This window comes from Diadema antillarum, unplaced genomic scaffold, assembly GCF_040938485.1.
Source record: "Diadema antillarum isolate AM-2024a unplaced genomic scaffold, OU_Dant_1.0 seq00001487_RagTag, whole genome shotgun sequence".
In the NCBI taxonomy this organism is placed as follows: Eukaryota; Metazoa; Echinodermata; class Echinoidea; order Diadematoida; family Diadematidae; genus Diadema; species Diadema antillarum.
Genome location: NW_027272226.1, coordinates 366,560 through 385,603, shown reverse-complemented (window position 1 = coordinate 385,603; position 19,044 = coordinate 366,560). Strand labels below are relative to the sequence as shown.

At 37.4% G+C, this 19,044-nt stretch overlaps 1 protein-coding gene across 1 annotated transcript in view; it reads left to right on the top strand.

Moving 5' to 3' along the window:
* LOC139709998 (uncharacterized) overlaps positions 1-19,044 on the top strand; it is an 84,505-nt gene that overhangs the window by 12,713 nt on the left and 52,748 nt on the right. Inside the window, exons 8-12 of the mRNA XM_071621950.1 lie at positions 178-291; positions 1,719-1,832; positions 2,736-2,849; positions 4,468-4,581; positions 6,341-6,454. Coding sequence (XP_071478051.1) covers positions 178-291; positions 1,719-1,832; positions 2,736-2,849; positions 4,468-4,581; positions 6,341-6,454 — 570 coding nt within the window. The remainder of the gene's footprint in view (positions 1-177; positions 292-1,718; positions 1,833-2,735; positions 2,850-4,467; positions 4,582-6,340; positions 6,455-19,044) is intronic.

Below are 19,044 nucleotides of genomic sequence, written 5' to 3'. Positions count from 1 at the left end.
TATTCGGTATGCTGGGCATGGGTATGGCTTTGCTTTGTTTTGGTGATAAACAATAAAGCTATGACGCTATCGAGAAAGAGTTGAATTTTGTTTTAAAAAAATAAAGATGTTCTCCTTTATTCTAGCTCTTGTACATATTTACTCAATTTCCATTGATTTTCTGATCTTTCGTGACAGATATTGACGAGTGCGCTAGTTTGCCATGCCAAAATTCAGGCACTTGCTCAGATGGTGTTAACGACTACACATGCACATGCGTCAGTGGTTATGGCGGCAAGAACTGTGACGGTGGTATGAAATTCTCAGCTCATTTGCATGCCTTTCAGATATTAAGTATCACAGTTTACTTGTTCTTCTTCCTCAATGCCTTGTTGTGGCACTGTGTTCTAGAAAACAAGGCTTTTGATTTGTAATCGAGAGGTCTGGAGTTCAGATTCTATCCAATAGTTAACATTTTTTAAATCGTGTCTTCAATATACCTTTTAAACGCGATAGTTCTACCTTATTCTCCGTATATGGGAACATGATAACGTTAGCTCTGATGAAAAATGATGGTACCACCCTGCGAGTACGAGTTAACCCATGAAAAATGCAATCATATCATTGTAGCACCATCATTCATATCATTATTTAATATTGTACGAATAACAACGAATTCTGAAGTGTAATTCTGTTAAAATATTTCCAATGAGGATCACCTGTCAGGTTTAATCACGTAAATTAATCTAAGTAGTAACCATTACTAACTAAAATCATATAAAGGCAGTGACAATACAGCGGTGCAGTAAAGTATGGTGAGCATTTGTAGCTATAAAGTGTTCCACCTATTCAAAGGGATTATTTTTTCGTCAACACAATCCGATTTCCATAATAGTTTAAAGTCATATTGGTTTTCAAACTAAAAAAAAAAATGCATGACAATTACATCAACTCCTCATAAGATTTTTAAAAAGAGACTGTCCATTACCAGATTCTAGTGGTTTGAACCGGTTGTTCAGCGTTAGCGAGTCAAACGTATGGCAACTTATCAAAGAAGTCTGAGAAGATCGCTTCAGCAGCCCTCCCTCAGTGAATACAAAGATTTGAATAATATAGTTGCAAAACACAAAACACTAAAGAAACCAAAAAGAAAAGCAGAGCAAAAAACACAAACAAACCCAGAAACAGTATTGAAATAGTCACACTGTTCATATCAATACGCTCTTCTATGAGAGAGCCTTTTTTCTTTTTCGTATTAATTCCGTTATTATGATTATCATTCTTATTATATTATCATGTTCATCATTTTTATTATTGTTATTATTACTATTATTATTGATATAATGATTGTTACTATTATCATTATTATCGCTAGTATTATAATTACAACGAATCTGGGTTTTTGTGAATAATATTTATGTAACCTTAGGGGAATAGCAATAATGCATTACTCACACAGACGCGATTCCTTTCCTTCATATGGGTATATGAACTGATAGTATTCTCCTTATGACGCTCATATCAATATTGACACAAATTCAAATTCAAATTCAAACTTTAGTTTGAATTTGAATTTCGTTCATGGTTCATTCACCATGAGGATATGTAGGGGCTTGTGTGTGTGTGTGTGTGTGTGTGTGTGCGTGTGTGTGTGTATGTGCGTTTCTTTTCTTTATGTAATTCATCTCTGTAGACTGAAAACATGAAGAACCCTTATCTGTTTTCCATTCTCTCTGCAGCAGTGAACGAGTGCGACAGCAACCCGTGCCAAAATAGTGGCGTTTGCACTGACGGCTTCAATTCATTCACTTGCTCGTGCGCAGCGGGATTCGAGGGAACAACATGTGGCACGAGTATGACCAATCTACTTTTGTGGGCGTGAAGTGTTGCGTGAAACACTGAATGTACCCTCTGTTATACTGAATGTAATCTTGTTGAACACTTCCATAAACGGAAGTGCCTAAAAATGCAACTTAAAATAATGATATAGATACACACGTGTGTAATCCAGTATGGTCAGTTACAGTAAAAAGCTGTTTAAATTCGTACGACTGATTGGGTCCATGGCCGGCACCATGTTTTCAAAAGCGGGGAGGGGGGAACTTCAGACTTTTGGTGCCACTTCCGGATGTCACCAGCTAATGAGCAAAAAAAAAAAAAAAAAAAAAAAAAAAAAAAAGGTGTTCAGCGCAACTTTTGTAGTTTTGTAGAGTTCTGTAGGATGCCACTTCCGGGTTTCTTCAGCTGACAAGCAAACATTGTTAGGGGAGAGGGGCTCATATGCTCATATGCAAGGGATCACCCTTGTCACAAGATCTCTAGATTAGTTTGTGGCTAAGTTAAAAACATTTTAGCAGTGCTTGTAATTTTCATTATTTGATGCAGCTCTTTCTGTCGTGTGAATAAACACACGAATTCCAATCCTACCGATGTACACCATGAAATTTCATTCTAGAATTTCATACTACTATAGAATTAGGTAATTTGTAATGAATTGTTTATTTTGGAGTAAAATACAAAATATGATTTAAGGACATGTGCTTCCTTTGCAAGTGCAGTGTGTTTTCTCATCACGGAAACGATGTCAAGGGCTAAAGGTTACTGAGCATTTTGAAACGCACAGACTAAACTATCATAATATCACCTGAGGAGTGTGAAGATCTACTGGAGTCTGGCATAGCATTCATTTCTCTTTTTTGTCCAGTTTGCAGGTCTTTTTGTATACTTTCTCCTTTAAACTTTGCGTGTGCATGCAGACTCCAACGAGTGTTCTAGTGGTCCGTGTCAAAATGGCGGGAACTGTGCTGATGGCGTCAACGGATACACATGCTCATGTGCAGCTGGATATGTTGGAACCCACTGCGAAACAAGTAGAGTTTTTATTTCATCTCTTTTTAGGAAATTGTCATATAATGCAATGCAGTAGTCTAATTTATAATCATAATAGAAATCGGTAAGAGTCCAGTCAGTAAGTGGATTTTTCAGTCAGAAAAAATGAAATGCTCATGTGTGACGCAGATCATAGAAAGTGCCAGAATTACCAGGAGTTTACAGTGTGGACATTATGTTCAACAAAGTTTTCATGTCTAAACTTCTTCTTCCTTGTCATTTATATCCGAGCACATACTGATAAGCTTTTCCTTGAACACAAAATCCTGAAAATAAAAGAGTTGTATTTATTTCAACTTGGTCAATTTATGTTTAATTACAACTGCAACCACCTACCCAAAATACTTCATATTCTATTTCACCGTAACAACCACGTACATGACTATCCCACGAGACAATCTAAACACTTTCATCTCTCCTTAGTGAGAACTGTGTACACTCAAAATACATTTGTTTATGCAGGACCCAGATTTTGGAATAGTTTGAATAATGATTAAAAAGAATCTGTGAAGTTAATTACATTTAAGTATAAACTTAGAAAATATTTGTTTTCCATATATACCAGTCAATTCTGTTTAATGAAAAACCCATTATGTTTCACTTGTCCTTGAAATTTTGTTATGTGTCCACAGACCTTTTTCATCCCTCTCCTTTTCCTTCTCCTTTTCCTTCTCCATTCTTCCCTGCTCCCCTTTCCTTTTTGTTGTTGTTGTCGTTATGTTTCGTGTGGCCGATTGTATATCTTCCTTCCTGGTCAATTTTCCTGGCATACCTGGCCCTATAGTGTCTGTGCCATAAATGAGATAAATGTGATATGTTATATAGTTTAAATGTTTGCATTCTAAAATCACAGTAAGTATTATTTATAGTATCAGCACCATAATCAATGAGAAAATGTACAATAGTATAATTATAGAAGAACTTAAAATGAATATGTTTTATTGATATAACAAATTGGTGCTGTTGTTGTTTTGTTCCAGTGTTCCACGTCTTACAAGCTTGGCTTTTTAGTAGAACACTGTTTTCCATCGTTATGATTATTTACTATTTTTGTTGCCATGGCAAAGTGCATTGTTTCTTTTTGTGAGATCATTCGCGCACATAATTTATATTTTATTTGAAAGAAAAAATACCTTTATCAGACGAATGAAAGACAAATCGAAAAATTGTACCTCTTTGGATTATGTTCGCTTTTTCTTTTCTTTTTTTTTTTGACGATGGAAATAAATGTTTGTTTTTGTTTGTTTTTTATTTCCGAAACAATAAAATCATATATAAGATAAACAGTGTTGAACATGACATAACTGAAACATGAGTCAAGATTGAAGTATCAAAATACAATGAAAACAAGTTGACATGTGATAATGATGAAACTATTGAATTCGAAAAAAAAAAGTGCAGAGTGTTTTCGCATCACGGAAACAATGTCAAGGGCTAAAGGTTACTGAGCAAGTTGAAACGCACAGACTAAACCGTCATAATATCACCTGAGGAGTGTGAAGATCTATTGGAGTCTGGCATAGCATTCATTTCTCTTTTTTGTCCAGTTTGCAGGTCTTTTTGTATATTTTCTCCTTTAAACTTTGCGTGTGCATGCAGACTCCAACGAGTGTTCCAGTGGTCCGTGTCAAAATGGCGGGAACTGTGCTGATGGCGTCAACGGATACACATGCTCATGTGCAGCTGGATATGTCGGAACCCACTGCGAAACAAGTAGAGTTTTTATTTCATCTTATTTTAGGAAATTGTCAAATGATACTATGCATTTGTCTCATATATAATCATAATATAAATCGGTAAGAATCCCGTCAGTAAATGGATTTTTCAGTCAGAAAAAAAAAAAGATGCTCATGTGTGACGCAGATCATAGAAAGTGCCGGAATTACCAGGAGTTTACAGTGTGGACATTATGTTCAACAAAGTTTTCATGTCTAACCTTCTTCTTTCTTGTCATTTCAATGTTACACTGCTTTGATAAATTGCCTGTTGTAACCCGCTTCAATTACACATTCGACATTGTTAGACAAACTTTTTTTTTGTGCAAAAGATGGCGCTCAGACTAGTTTTTAACCTTTATATCCGAGCACATATTGATAAGCTTTTCCTTGAACGCAAAATCCTGAAAATAAAAGAGTTGTATTTATTTCAACTTGGTCAATTTATGTTTAATTACAACTGCAACCACCTACCCGAAATATTTCATTATCTATTTCACCGTAACAGCCACGTACATAACTATCCCACGAGACAATCTAACGAATTTCATCTTTCCTTAGTGAGAACTGTATACACTCAAAATACATTTGTTTATACCGGATCCAGATTTTGGAATACCTTAAATAACGATTAAAAAGAATCTGTGAAGTTAATTACATTTAAGTGTAAACTTAGAAAATATTTGTTTTCCATATATACCAGTTAATTCTGTTTAATGAAAAACCCATTATGTTTCACTTGTCCTTGAAATTTTGTTATGTGTCCACAGACCTTTTCCATCCCTCTCTTTTTCCTTCTCCTTTTCCTTCTCCATTCTTCCCTGCTCCCCTTTCCTTTTTGTTGTTGTTGTCGTTATGTTTTGTGTGGCCGATTGTATATCTTCCTTTCTGGTCAATTTTCCTGGCATACCTGGCCCTATAGTGTCTGTGCCATAAATGAGATAAATGTGATATGTTATATAGTTTAAATGTTTGCATTCTAAAATCACAGTAAGTATTTTTTATAGTATCAGCACCATAATCAATGAGAAAATGTACAATAGTATAATTATAGAAGAACTTAAAATGAATATGTTTTATTGATATAACAAGTTGATGCTGTTGTTGTTTTGTTCCAGTGTTCCACGTCTTACGAGCTTGGCTTTTTAGTAGAACACTGTTTTCCATCGTTATGATTATTTACTATTTTTGTTGCCATGGCAAAGTGCATTGTTTTTTTTTGTGAGATCATTCGCGCACATAATTTATATTTTATTTGAAAGAAAAAATACCTTTATCAGACGAATGAAAGACAAATCGAAAATTGTACCTCTTTGGATTATGTTCGCTTTTTCTTTTCTTTTTTTTTTTGATGATGGAAATAAATGTTTGTTTTTGTTTGTTTTTCATTTCCGAAACAATATAATCATATATAAGATAAACAGTGTTGAACATGACATAACTGAAACATGATTCAAGATTGAAGTATCAAAATGCAATGAAAACACGTTGACATGTGATAATGATGAAACTATTGAATTCGAAAAAAAAAAGTGCAGAGTGTTTTCGCATCACGGAAACAATGTCAAGGGCTAAAGGTTACTGAGCAAGTTGAAACGCACAGACTAAACCGTCATAATATCACCTGACGAGTGTAAAGATCTATTGGAGTGTGGCATAGCATTCATTCCTATTTTTTATTTATTTATTTATTTTTTTGGTCCAGTTTGCAGGTCTTTTTGTATATTTTCTCCTTTAAACTTTGCGTGTGCATGCAGACTCCAACGAGTGCTCCAGTGGTCCGTGTCAAAATGGCGGGAACTGTGCTGATGGCGTCAACGGATACACATGCTCATGTGCAGCTGGATATGTCGGAACACACTGCGAAACAAGTACAGTTCTTATTTCATCTCTTTTTAGGAAATTGTCAAACGATACAATGCAGTTGTCTCATATATGATCATAATAGAAATCGGTAAGAATTCAGTCAGTAAGTGGATTTTTCAGTCAGAAAAATGGTCAGGTGTGATGAGGATCATAGAAAGTGCCAGAATTACCTGGAGATTACAGTGTGGACGTTATGTTCAACAGAGTTATCATGTCTAAACTTCTTCTTCGTTATCATTGTAATGTTACACTGATTTGATAAAATGCCAGTTGTAATCCGCTTCAATCATTCACACTGATATCCAATTTGTTGAATACACAGACAACAACGAGTGTGCAAGCAGCCCCTGTCAGCATGGTGGAGCTTGTACAGACCACGTGAACTACTATTCGTGTTCATGCCAAGCCGGAGTGGGTGGTACGAACTGTGAGACAGGTAAGTGAAGCCTATATCAGTTATCATGATTGTACATCAGGTCGGGAGACATAAAGTAGATGGGGCTGCTTTCTCTTACACAGCTTCACCCTTCACTGTATATAGTGTTTTTGAAGCGTAAACGCCGCCCATGCCAGCTCAGTGATGAGGGGTTGGGGGGGGGGGTGGGGTGGTGGCAATAAAGGATTAAAACATCTTTGTCGCCGATATACGCTCTCCTCGAAATTCGAAGGCAAGATATGTAATTTGCAAAGGAAACAAAAACCCAGCTTTACTGCTTCAAGATAGTTCTAAATGAGAGTTATGGATAGAAACAACCAATGTAAAATTTTGAATCAACATAATGTCAAATATTGTTGAATTATACAAAATGGGAAAAATAGTTATAACAATGTTTCCAAACTAAACCGTCTACGGTTATGGGAAATTGAGAAATATAGTGACATTTATTTTATATTTTATGCTTTATTGCAATTTTTTGACATGATAGGATGTTTTGTCAAAGAAATGACATACACATATGCTGCAAATGTGACCCTGCACCTCAAAACAAACAAAAAGTCGCCAGACATGAATTTTTAGTTATGACCATATTCTGAAAGAGCAGACTTTAAGCTTTATGTTGATGTATAACTCAAATCAAATGGACTCTCCTAACCTATCTAAATATTGGAAAGAATACACAAACTCAGGAAAAGTGTGAACCGAGAAAAGAGGCTCTGAAGTACAGTGTCTATTCAAGCGCTTAATCTTTACCAAACCGTGTTGGCTGTGCGATGAATGGCATAAAAAACAGGAAGTAAACTACCAGAGTAACAACAATGAAGGGATTATCAGATTAAATGGAAATTAAACAAGCCTTATTAACACATTATGTCCATAATTAATGCTAACTTTCAAAGCAGTAGCGCTATCCTTTCAAAAGTTATTAGAGTTGAAAGTGAAGAGTGTGGACAAGGTTTTTCAGAAATGAAAAGGGATTCTAAAAACACACCTACAATGTAATCACACTATCCTACCAAAAATGTTCAAGATAAACTGCTAAAAAAAAAAAAAAAAACACTTTCCTGCCCGTTTTATGATACCAAATTTTAGCATAATGTAAACGAAGACCCGCTCTTTCAGAAAATATGAAAAAGTCAAGTTCGGCTAGGTTGACCCATTTCACTTATTTTCAGTCCTCACGCAAAATCAGTGCGTGCGACTTTATGTTCGTTTTGAGGTGCACGGTCACAAGATATCTCGAAAACTGTTTTAAAAAATCACTGCTCCCAAAGGTAAAGCGTACCTTTAAAGCCTAAACCATTATTTCACAGCTTCCATCGAAGAAGGAAGAAGGTCGAAGTCGGTTTAACTTTGAGCAGCTAAATGGATGTAATAATCCAAATTTATTCCTTAGTAATTAGTTCCTTTGCGACAAAAGTAGTTTCTCATAACAGCTATGTAATAACTCCTTTCATTCGTTATTTCACTTTTATTGAAGCCCACCAAATCTCTGTGCAGCCGTGATAATGGTTGCACGGATAATGTGACAGTACAATCAGTCACATTATGTTATACGTTAGCTAAACAAGGCTCTCGAAACTCTTTAACAATAAGAAATGATTTACGTGGAATCAGCTGCCTCCGATCTTCCCCATTTTCCTTAAAGTTTCAAGTGTGACAATACGTCTGGCGGGTGGGTCTAGCGTCCTCAACGGCCGCCTGGAGGTCTACTGGAATGGCGCCTGGGGCACCGTGTGTGACGACCTCTTCGACGGCAACGACGCGGCCGTGGTATGTCGACAGCTGGGTTTCACTGGCTACAGCACCTACGGCTTTGTTTCCGCTGGGACGGGCGACATAGTCATGGACGATCTCGCCTGCACAGGATCGGAGAGCAACCTCGCTCAGTGTGGCCACGCGGGGTACCTCGTCGAAAACTGCGGACACGGCGAGGACATAGGGGTCACTTGCGCAAGTAAGCCTACATAATTGTGACCGTGCACCACAAAACAAACAAAAAGTCGCACCTCTTGGTTTTAAGTGAAGACTCAAAAAAAGTGAAATGGTTCAACCAAGTCAATCTTAAGTTTTTCATATTTTCTGAAAGAGTTATCCTTCTTCTACATTACTCTTCAATTTGGTATCTTAACATGAATGGGAAAGTGTGTTTTTAGCAGTTTTTCTACGACCCTTTTTGGGGGAAGAGTAGAATGATCAGGTGTAACCTAGGGGCCGCTTTTCATGTCTTGAAATCCTTTGCAAGTTCTTCACTTTCAAGTCTAATACCTTTTGAAAGCATAACGCTACTGCTTTGAAAGTTAGCATCAATCATAAGCAGAATGTGCTAATAGAACAGGCTTAATTTCAGCTTAATCTGATAATTTCTTAATTGTTGTTGCTCCAGTGGTTTACATCCTGTGTTTTGTCTATTTCATGGCACAGCTAGCACAGCTTGGTGTCAAAGGATTAAGCGCTTGAATACACCCTGCCATTCAGAGCCTTTTTTTCTCAGTTTACACTTTTCCAGAGTGTGTGCTTTCTTTCCAGTATTAAGGTAGGTTAGGAGAGTCAATTTGGATTGAGTTATACATCATTTTAAAGCTTAGAGTCTGCTCTTTCAGAATCTGCTGTTAACTAAAAATCCATATCTGGCGACTTTGTGTTTGTTTTGTGGTGCAGGGTCACAATTATACTTGTATTAGTTTATGATATTTCAGCGCGACTATGGTCTGTTTCGCTCTGCGACATTGTGGCAATTCATGTGGCAATCAAATGGAAAGAAGCTTCAGTAGAAGAAATTGAGAAAGAGAGAGTCACGAGAGTGGCGAAGTCTAATATCGCCCTCTCTGCTTTCCAGGAGAAAGAGAGGTGGAGAGAAATGGGGAAGGGTAGGGAAGTTATTCGAACAGTGTTTAATTGTCCTTCGGAAAATGAATAATATTCACTTCTGGCATTTAAATCTATATTGTGGGATTAGATAAAGCAAAAACAAACTTTATAATCTCATTTCGCTTCTTACATGTATTCCAGAAGCAGTTATGTCTCCTACTTGATTATGTACTCATTCTGACATATTTGCATGTATGTCTTTGCAACTACTGAATCGATGACAAAAAGTTTGTAAGTTTGTTTGTTTTGTGTATCCCATTTGTATGAAATAACTGAGAAATTGTAAATCGCCAGTACTTGCCTGATACGAATAATGTACTAAATGTACCATAATCATAAGACTCCAAAAGATTTAATGAGACATCCAGGTTATGTTTCAATATTTCACTTGATTAACGTCAATCTTTATCGTAATTCAACTTGGAAGCCGAGTATTACAAAAGGGGACTTCCCATAACATGTAGTAAGCGCGAATTATTTTATACATAAATGCGATATGCCTAACATCGAGAATTTTTTCTTTTTCACTGAACGATTAGGTACTCAAATCCGGCTTACCTCTGGCTCCTACGGTAGGGTGGAGATATACTACCAGGGGGCTTGGGGCACGGTATGCGACGATTACTGGGACAACAACGACGCGGCCGTGGTATGCCGAATGCTGGGTTACAGCGGGGGCACGGCGTACTCGAATGCTTACTACGGGGCCGGCTCCTCGTCGCAAGCCACCGTGCTCGACGACGTCCAGTGCACCGGCTCTGAAATCGACATCGGAGCTTGCAGTCACAATGCGTACCTCGATGAGAACTGCAGCCATAGCGAAGATGCCGGGGTCTCTTGTTAAATTCATCTCCTTGCCTTGTACATTCTTGTTTACCACACTTGTTTTTGTTGTTCATATCTTTGCATTTTTGATTATTTGCAGTGACATTGTACTCAAGAATATTGTCCTTTTCTCATCTCTGTTGCCCTGAAGAATTAGGAAAGGAGGGAATACTGCTTTATGCTATCTCTCCACCATTAATTGTCTTTTCTACTTCCTTTTGCTCTTAAATATACCTCCCATTAGGCTGAAACAATAGCTCTATGACGGTACAAGTTTTGTATACGATAGTGCAATGGCGTCAAAATTGCAGTTTAGTTTTTATTCAAATTATCTTCATGTCTTTTGCTGAGGTTAATTTCAAAGCGCAAACATGGTTGAATACCTTATTCCATATTGACGTTATAACAATGCTCCAGCCGGCTTAAAACAGAAACACGTTTGTATTATTACCATTTTAATGACTCTTTTATGCTCATAAATCATTTTTTACAATGTTAAAAGAGCTAGGTGATATTTTCAAACTTGTTGGAGCGACGATATCTGATACAGCAGCAATTCGAGCACTTAAGCGTTACTGTATTTCTCTGATATGTTCGTGTGTACTTGAGCATTGATGCAGACGACGGGTTTATTACCTCCGCCCAGGAAGGAGGCGGTTAAGTGATCATCGGCGTTAGTTTTACTTTTTGCATAATAACTCAAGAAGATGAGAACCTATTTGAATGAAAATGCAAGAAAATTCGATAAGTACACATGGAACAGATGATTCAATTTCGGTAGTAATCTGTGAATAATATGAGTTTTTGAAGGATTCCTTTTTATTTCTATTTTTTCATTTGCAGATAAGGTCAATGAACATGGGAGTTCAAGCTGCGAGCATTTGAGATTTGCATGTACACGCGCTCTGCTCGGGCGAGGCGCCAAAGCGGCGCCTCGCCAAGCAGCTGATGACGTAAACAAAAGGCTTCTATATCAGGAAATTGGGCGATTTTCAGCATGCGTTTCTAATAATGGGTGTAAATGAGCTGTTTAGCTGGATTTCTGCGCTCTACAAGTGTTTTTCTAGTTCAATATTTCATCTTGTGAATGAAGTCTGGGGCCATTGGACTTAGGGCCTATGATATTTGTCACGTTCCTTTGTCATCTGAATACCTACAAAGGAAGAAAAAACCTCCCCTACTTTGACTGTGCTTTTACAGACCTATGTCTGTCCGGATTTAAAAATTTTACATCAGCCTCAACAAATCAGAAACATGTCTTCTTCTGAATTGTAGGTTTGTTCGAAAGCGACTGGCCTGGTAATTAATCCATGCATCTTATTTTCATTTTCCCATGGTTTAGTTTATCTCATACTAGGTCAGTTTGCTATCATTTGTATGAGAATAAACAGAATGTTGCACGTGTTATTATTCAAAGTGTTAGTTTATTCTTTGAAGAGATATAACGATTTAAGCAGAATATTGCACAAAGTTTTTCATAATTCACAATGCACGAATACATTATTGCACCTTTTCGAATACTTCTCTACTCTGTAATGTATACTAGTAGAATGAAAGAACAATGACAGCTATGATACATTTAGTTGCAGAGGATAAGATCAACAATTTCAAGAGTTTTCACACTGATTATTGTAGCAATAATTATGAAAAGATTAAAGAATGAAATTAATAAAGATCTCTGTTCTCGATGTTTTTAATCTAATTTCTTATCCCATATTCTACATCTCATACGGTTTACATTCCATGCGCTTTTAAGATAATGAGATGATATGCAACATGAATTTTGAGATGAAAAGATTAAACACTTAAGCAAATGTAAATGGGACCTCTTCCTTAATCCGATTGTTTGTTTAATCAAAAAAGACAAATTACATTATTGAGGTTCGTTATTCCGAAAGTTCGTAATTCCAAAGGTTCGTTTCAGTACGCATCTTCCTCACATTTCGGGTTAACGAAACTGAAAAAAACCCGAACATTACTCAATACATAACTGTACGTGAAAATATTAGCAAAATCACTGTAAACGGGAAAAAGTAAACACCATCTTAGGGAAGAAATTTCACACTCCTGACATCAAAAGGCTAGCTGCAGACATTTAACGCATTTTTTTTTTTACATGTACATAATAATTACATATATATATATATATATATATATATATATATATATATACTACCCGTATATGTAGGCCTGTATATATGTATATATATATATATATATATATATATATATATATATATATATATGTGTGTGTGTGTGTGTGTGTGTGCGTGTGTGTATAGTTATCTATTTCATACATATATGCATTTATTTATAATAAACAAGAAGACAAACAAGAGCACCGAGAAGTAGTTTGGAATCAGTACCTAACAAGTTTAAAGGGTGTGTACAGTTCTGGTCGAGGTGAAGATTTCGCTTTTAAAGTTTTGTGAGATATTCAGAAACCACTCTATGAGATGTCGAAGAGCATGCAATTCTGAGGGGTATCAAAAGTTTATTCGATGAAAATCGGTTTTGAAATGGTTGAGATATCCCAAGGTGAAACAAAGAGATACTAATAATGTTGGGGCATGTCGCCTTTTATTATTAGCACTTTTTTGATATCTCAGCCATTTGAAAACCAATTTTCATCAAATAAACGTTGAATCCTTCTTGAAATTACATGCTCTTCCATATTTTATAAGAGGCTTTTCATCATCTCACTTAGGAATGTTCAAAACATGAATCCCCAGCTCAACCAGTACTGAACAGTCCCTTTGATATAGACTTAGAGACGGAGATGAGAAATTATTACACCTCTAAAGTCTTAAACTATTTTGAAGTCATATGTATTCTATTCACAAGATTCGTAAAATGGAATAATTATGTGAGTGATTGTTTTTTTCGATGTGTATAGTAAAGCGCCCTTTTCAAAGTGGCCTTGCGCAGAAGTTGCAGTTGATATCAAAAGACTGCCGGCTCTTTGCAGATACTGTACACCTACACGCGAACATAAACACGATAAATGTAATCCTGCTAAGCCTTTCCATTTTTTTTTTTTAAGTGTACATGGTGAACGCAATAAATAACATTATACACTCATACACATACGACACTCACATGCATAAGCGGGCACAAATAGCTATGTATGTTTCCCAGTGTTTTTCACTGGTATCATTGCAATTTCTTTCCCCTCTGTTCATAATGCTCTAAAAGCTTATGTGACTTTTGTCTTGAAAGAATGATGGGACCGTGCTGCTTTGAAATATATTCGCTTTTTACATGAAAAACTGTGCACAATGTATTATCATTGAAACTGCACTACGCAATTAAGCCCAGTGGTTACAACTTGAACTGGCTCTGAAATGATGTAGAACACAGAAACAAAATTATGGTCACAACATGTCGGGAGCTGCGATTATTCAATAATTATTTTCTCGCTAATTCTATTACATGCTTGACCTCCAGCTATGTATTACTGCTCGTCTAATAGAATATAGGTGGGGCTGAGTTACGTTCACTGTGCAACCCATCAGGGGGCGTTTCACCAATTGTTTTGTCAGTTGTTGCTGTTGTTTTTCTTTAACGAATTTGCTCTCAGCCAATCCAGTAGCTTAAAACACTTTTTTTGAAAAACAAAACTGACAGAACGCTTGATAAAATGCTCCCCAGATAAGCACAAAATCAGAACATGATGCGTATCTATAACTTGTACATGAATGACGTGATTCTACTGTTGTATTAGAAAGCAATTGTTGTTCATTTCCCTCCTGTCACTTACGGATCATGTATGGTAAGCCTGTGCATGCAGAGGCAAGTTTATCGTTCATATGTACTCGACTAATATGGAGGGCAAATTCCACAGTTTAATCTGTCCTTAAACTTCTTGACTTATTTTTAGATTTAGCCGGCCAAAAATGGAATCACTTGAAATATCCTCAGCTTTATCAATAATGTCCACAAAACTTGATCTATTTCTACATTTAGCCGTCCCAAAAAAGGAATCATTTGTGATCCTGCATCACAAAACCAACAAAAAGTCGCCAGACGTGGATTTGTAGTTAAGGGCAGATATTGAAAGAGCAGATTCTAAGCTTCAAACAAACAAAAAATGTATGACTCAATTCAAATGGACTCTCCTAACCTATCTAAATATTGGAAAGAAAGCACACACTTTGAAAATGTGTGAACTGAGAAAAGAGGCTCTCAAGTAAAGAGTCTATTCAAGCGCTTAATCTTTAGAAACCGTACTGGCTGTGCGATGAATGGGACAAAAAACATGATGTAAACTACCGTAGCAACAACAATGAAGAGATATCAGATTAAACTGAAATTAAAGATGCTTAACTAACACATTCTGTCTGTAAATAATGCCAACTTTCAAGGTGGTAGCTTTATCCATTCAAAAGTTATTAGAGTTGAAATGGAAGGGTGTGTTGTTAGAGGAAATGAAAAGGGACCTCTAAAGACATACCTAATCGCAATACTCTACGAAAAAAAAGATTTTAGAAAAACTGCTGAAAACACACTTTCAAATTTTGTTTTTTGACCCCAAACTTTAGAATTATGTAGACAAAGAATAGCTCTTTCAGAAAGTATGAAAACTCAAGATTGACTTGGTTGACCTGTTTCACCTTTTTGAGGTCCTAATCAGGGCTGCGACTTTGTGTTCGTTTTGTGATGCACGGTCACATTTACAAAATCATTGTGATTGTGTCAACAGGTAGACTCCAAATACGTGGTGGAGGGGGAGGGGGTGAGTAGAAAACAAATACGTAATTGCAGGGCAATGTCAATTTACAAAATAACAAATGAGTAAATATAAACTAGACATTGCTGAAGGCAACGCTGTTGCGTCGGTAAGGTTATTAATTGATTGTGACAAGAGATCACAAAGTGATTACGCGCTTGTTTGCTTGACAGGCGGTTACTGTGTCCTCAAGGGCTCGAGCATCAAATCCTGTTTTGTCATTCCAATAAAAATCAGACGTTTGTAGAAAATAAATTGTATGGTATACTGAGCTAATGATACCAGGATCACCGATTGCATTCTTTACCAACATCTGAGTATGATACATCTCTACAGAGTTATGGTCGCGTGATCATGGAATATAGTTAATATCTGATTACGTCAATGCCAGGGTCACTTTCAAGGACATCAAAGCCTTTTTATACAGTGTGTATATACAAAAAGGTAATCCAACTCAGGAGGGCTACTATTTTATAATTATCAGCGCAATGTTGGATGTGGGGAAAGGGGAACTCTTCCTTGTTCCATTGATACCTAACTTGGGAAAAGTGCAATTTGTCATTATTGCCTTTAAAGTTCGTGTGCTCAGTCTTGCATGAGAATTTTCAACATTAAGAGGAAAAGTCTCCCTTTCCTCGCATCTAAATTGCGCCCTCCATAGCTGACAATTTATAAAATAGTAGCCCCCCAAAGTTGGATAACTGTCTTTTGATACGCACTATATAACAGATAAGCTCCTTAGAAGATTGAATGTTTATGTTCTTTTCGAAAAATGAAATAAAGTTTGAATTTAATTGAATTGAAGATGACTCATCGAATTTGACATTTCTTCTTTGTTTTTTTCATTTGAAATATGTAAATATTAAATATAAAAAGACGGCAGCCCCTCCTGTCACATTTTTCTTATCACTTGGGGCCCTTCCCGATCTCCGCATACGAATTAAACTTTTGGTTATTTTATGGAGGGAGGGAGAGGGAGAGGGGGAGAGAGAGACGGGGGGGGGGGGGGCACCGCTTAGAATATTCTATTTAGGATAACAATAACCAAGGACAAAACGTGTAGATCGGTACACGTGGAATCAAAACTTCAACAAGTCAAGAAGGTATGCCCCTAGAACTGACCAACACATTTCCGTAGTAATAACTCTCCTGCTTCTTCTTAACTTTTTGAAATGAGATCGCAATGCAAGATGAGCCAGACCAAGGCTAGTTATAAACGTTTAGCATATGCCTCTGATAAATGTTTTATCGGGAGAAAAATGAGAATGAAAGAAATTAATTGAATTGAGTTCAATTCGAATTGAACTGAATTGTATAAAGCGATAAAGAAATGCTCCAAAACATTTGTTTTCGTCTCTTTGTTGTCGTTTCTTTTTTTTTTTCGCCAGCAGAATTAAGATGCTCCATGTTTGTTTGTTTTTTGGAGTTGTCTTATAGCTTAAACACTTTGATGATATAAATAATGCACAATAAGTTACAATGAGTTACAATTTCCCAGGTTTTCTTTTTTAATTTCATTAGTAGATAATCGCGTTTAATTAGATGGAAATCGTGGAAAATGATGGGTTCTTTGCACAGCCTCACTGCTATACTCTAGTAGAACATGTACATACATTGTTGCAGAATGTATTTGGCAATACCCTCAATCAGCTCACCTGAGCCAAAGGTTATCATGCAACGTCCGGCGGCCGTCTGTACGTTTGATCTTCCTTTTCAAAACTAACTTTTGTTGTTTTTTTGTTTTTGTTTAATCTCTCCTTCTCCCTGCACATAGAGTCCGCCTTGTCAATGAAAAAAGCAAGAGAGAAGGATGAGTTGAGATTCTGTACGAAGAGGAATGGGCATGGTTTTTCTAACGAATCCTGGAGCTTAGAAGATGCTAATACGTTGTCTGCAGAATACTGGGTTTCCAGGAAGCCTGGACAGCTCCTTGCTGCGGTACCTTTGGTCATGGATCTGGACGAATTCTACTCGACATTGTGGAGTGTGATGGGATGGAAGATTACTTGGCAAGGTGTAGGCATGTCAATATGGAATCGATAAATTGCACGCATGGTGAAGATGTGGGCGTTGTTATGTATCAACCGTGAGTAGAAATTCCAGGGTAATTTGTTTATTGTGAATTGTAGTTATTTGATCAGTATCTCAAAATATTTCAGATATTACCTGCACTGTACGCTGTATCACAACTATCTTATCGCGATTTTTCATGTTACTTGGAACGTGCAATACAAGCTGCACTGAGGTAAATTATGTTTTTCGCTCTTTTCCGTGTTAACACTTTTGGAGATATAACATCTCGGGAGGGGTATATCACTTGATATTGATTTCAAACATTGCATCTATCGTTTGCGCAATAAGAAATATGTTCAAAGCTGCTATAGCTTCTGACCATTCGAGCATTGAGAATTAAGGGTTTCTGGGACGAACAATGTACTGGGCTTTCTATAGCTCAGAGGGTAGAGCTAGCAGTCCGGAGGTCTCGGGTTCGAATTCCGGTGGAATCCCATTTTCTTTGCTAATATATCCACTAATATATTATATCAACTTCTGGCCACTTCCTTCCTTTACCGCTTGTTACATACTAAAAAAGCTGCATGACTTCGGTGATCCCGCGCATTTATCCGCAAATTGATTTATCCTTCCAGTTTATGTCAGGTTCAAGTGTGTGGTGTGTGCCAGTGGCGGATCCAGAGGGGGGCGCAACCGGCGCACGCCCCCCCCCCTTTAATTTTCGTAAAAAACAAAAGAAATAAAAAGAAAAACAATGAAATGAAACCCGGAAGTGGCACCAGCAATATTAGTCACGCCCCCCCCCCCCTTTACAGAATTCCTGGATCCGCCCCTGTGTGCCAAACACACACACACACACACACACACACACCCTGCTATAGCTTCTGACCACACGGGTATTGATAATTTAGGGTATCTGGGACCAGAACACTGTACTAGGGTTTTCTATAGCTCAGATGGTAAAGCACCGGGCTTGCAATCCGGAGGTCTCGGGTTCGAATCACCATGGAATTCCATTTCTCATTTTCCACTAAAAAAAAAAAAAAAAAAAAAAAAAAATTACAGTTAACATGTCATCAACATCCATGAAGCTGCATTAACGATTTCGCCAGTTTATGAGAAATGCATACAGAGGTGAACTTGCACTCAATCGCGAGTCCCACATTAGTATGGCAATTCGTGTTATTCCTCCAATCAGGACAGGAACTAGAAGTTCGTCTGGCTGATTGGACTAATGAGATGGAAGGACGGGTTGGGATTCTCCACAACGGCGAATGGGGCACGGTCTGTGACGAATCCTGGGGAATGGATGACGCCAATGTCGTCCGCAGAACGCTCGGCCTCGGAGGTGCCGCCAAAGCCCCGTGCTGCGTTCACTTTGGCCAGGGCTGTGGAAATATCCAGCTGGACCATGTGATTATGTAAGTGAAGTGAAGACAACGTTGGCTCTTGCTAACATTCTGATATCGGCGAACACAACTGCAGACACGACGAAGACGGGAGTGTCATTTGCTCTGCCAATGGTTAGCACACCATTCAAAGCAAATCAGTAATGAGTGTCGTCTTTGTATGCATAAAACGAAATTATGGGGTAAATTTAGTGGCGACGGTACAACCTCTCCCTTTCCTAAAGCCACGCTGAGCGTCGCTTAGGACATATTCTGCATTTGCTTTGGTGCGTTCCTCCAAGATTTTTGCATACATCTTTCCTACATGGC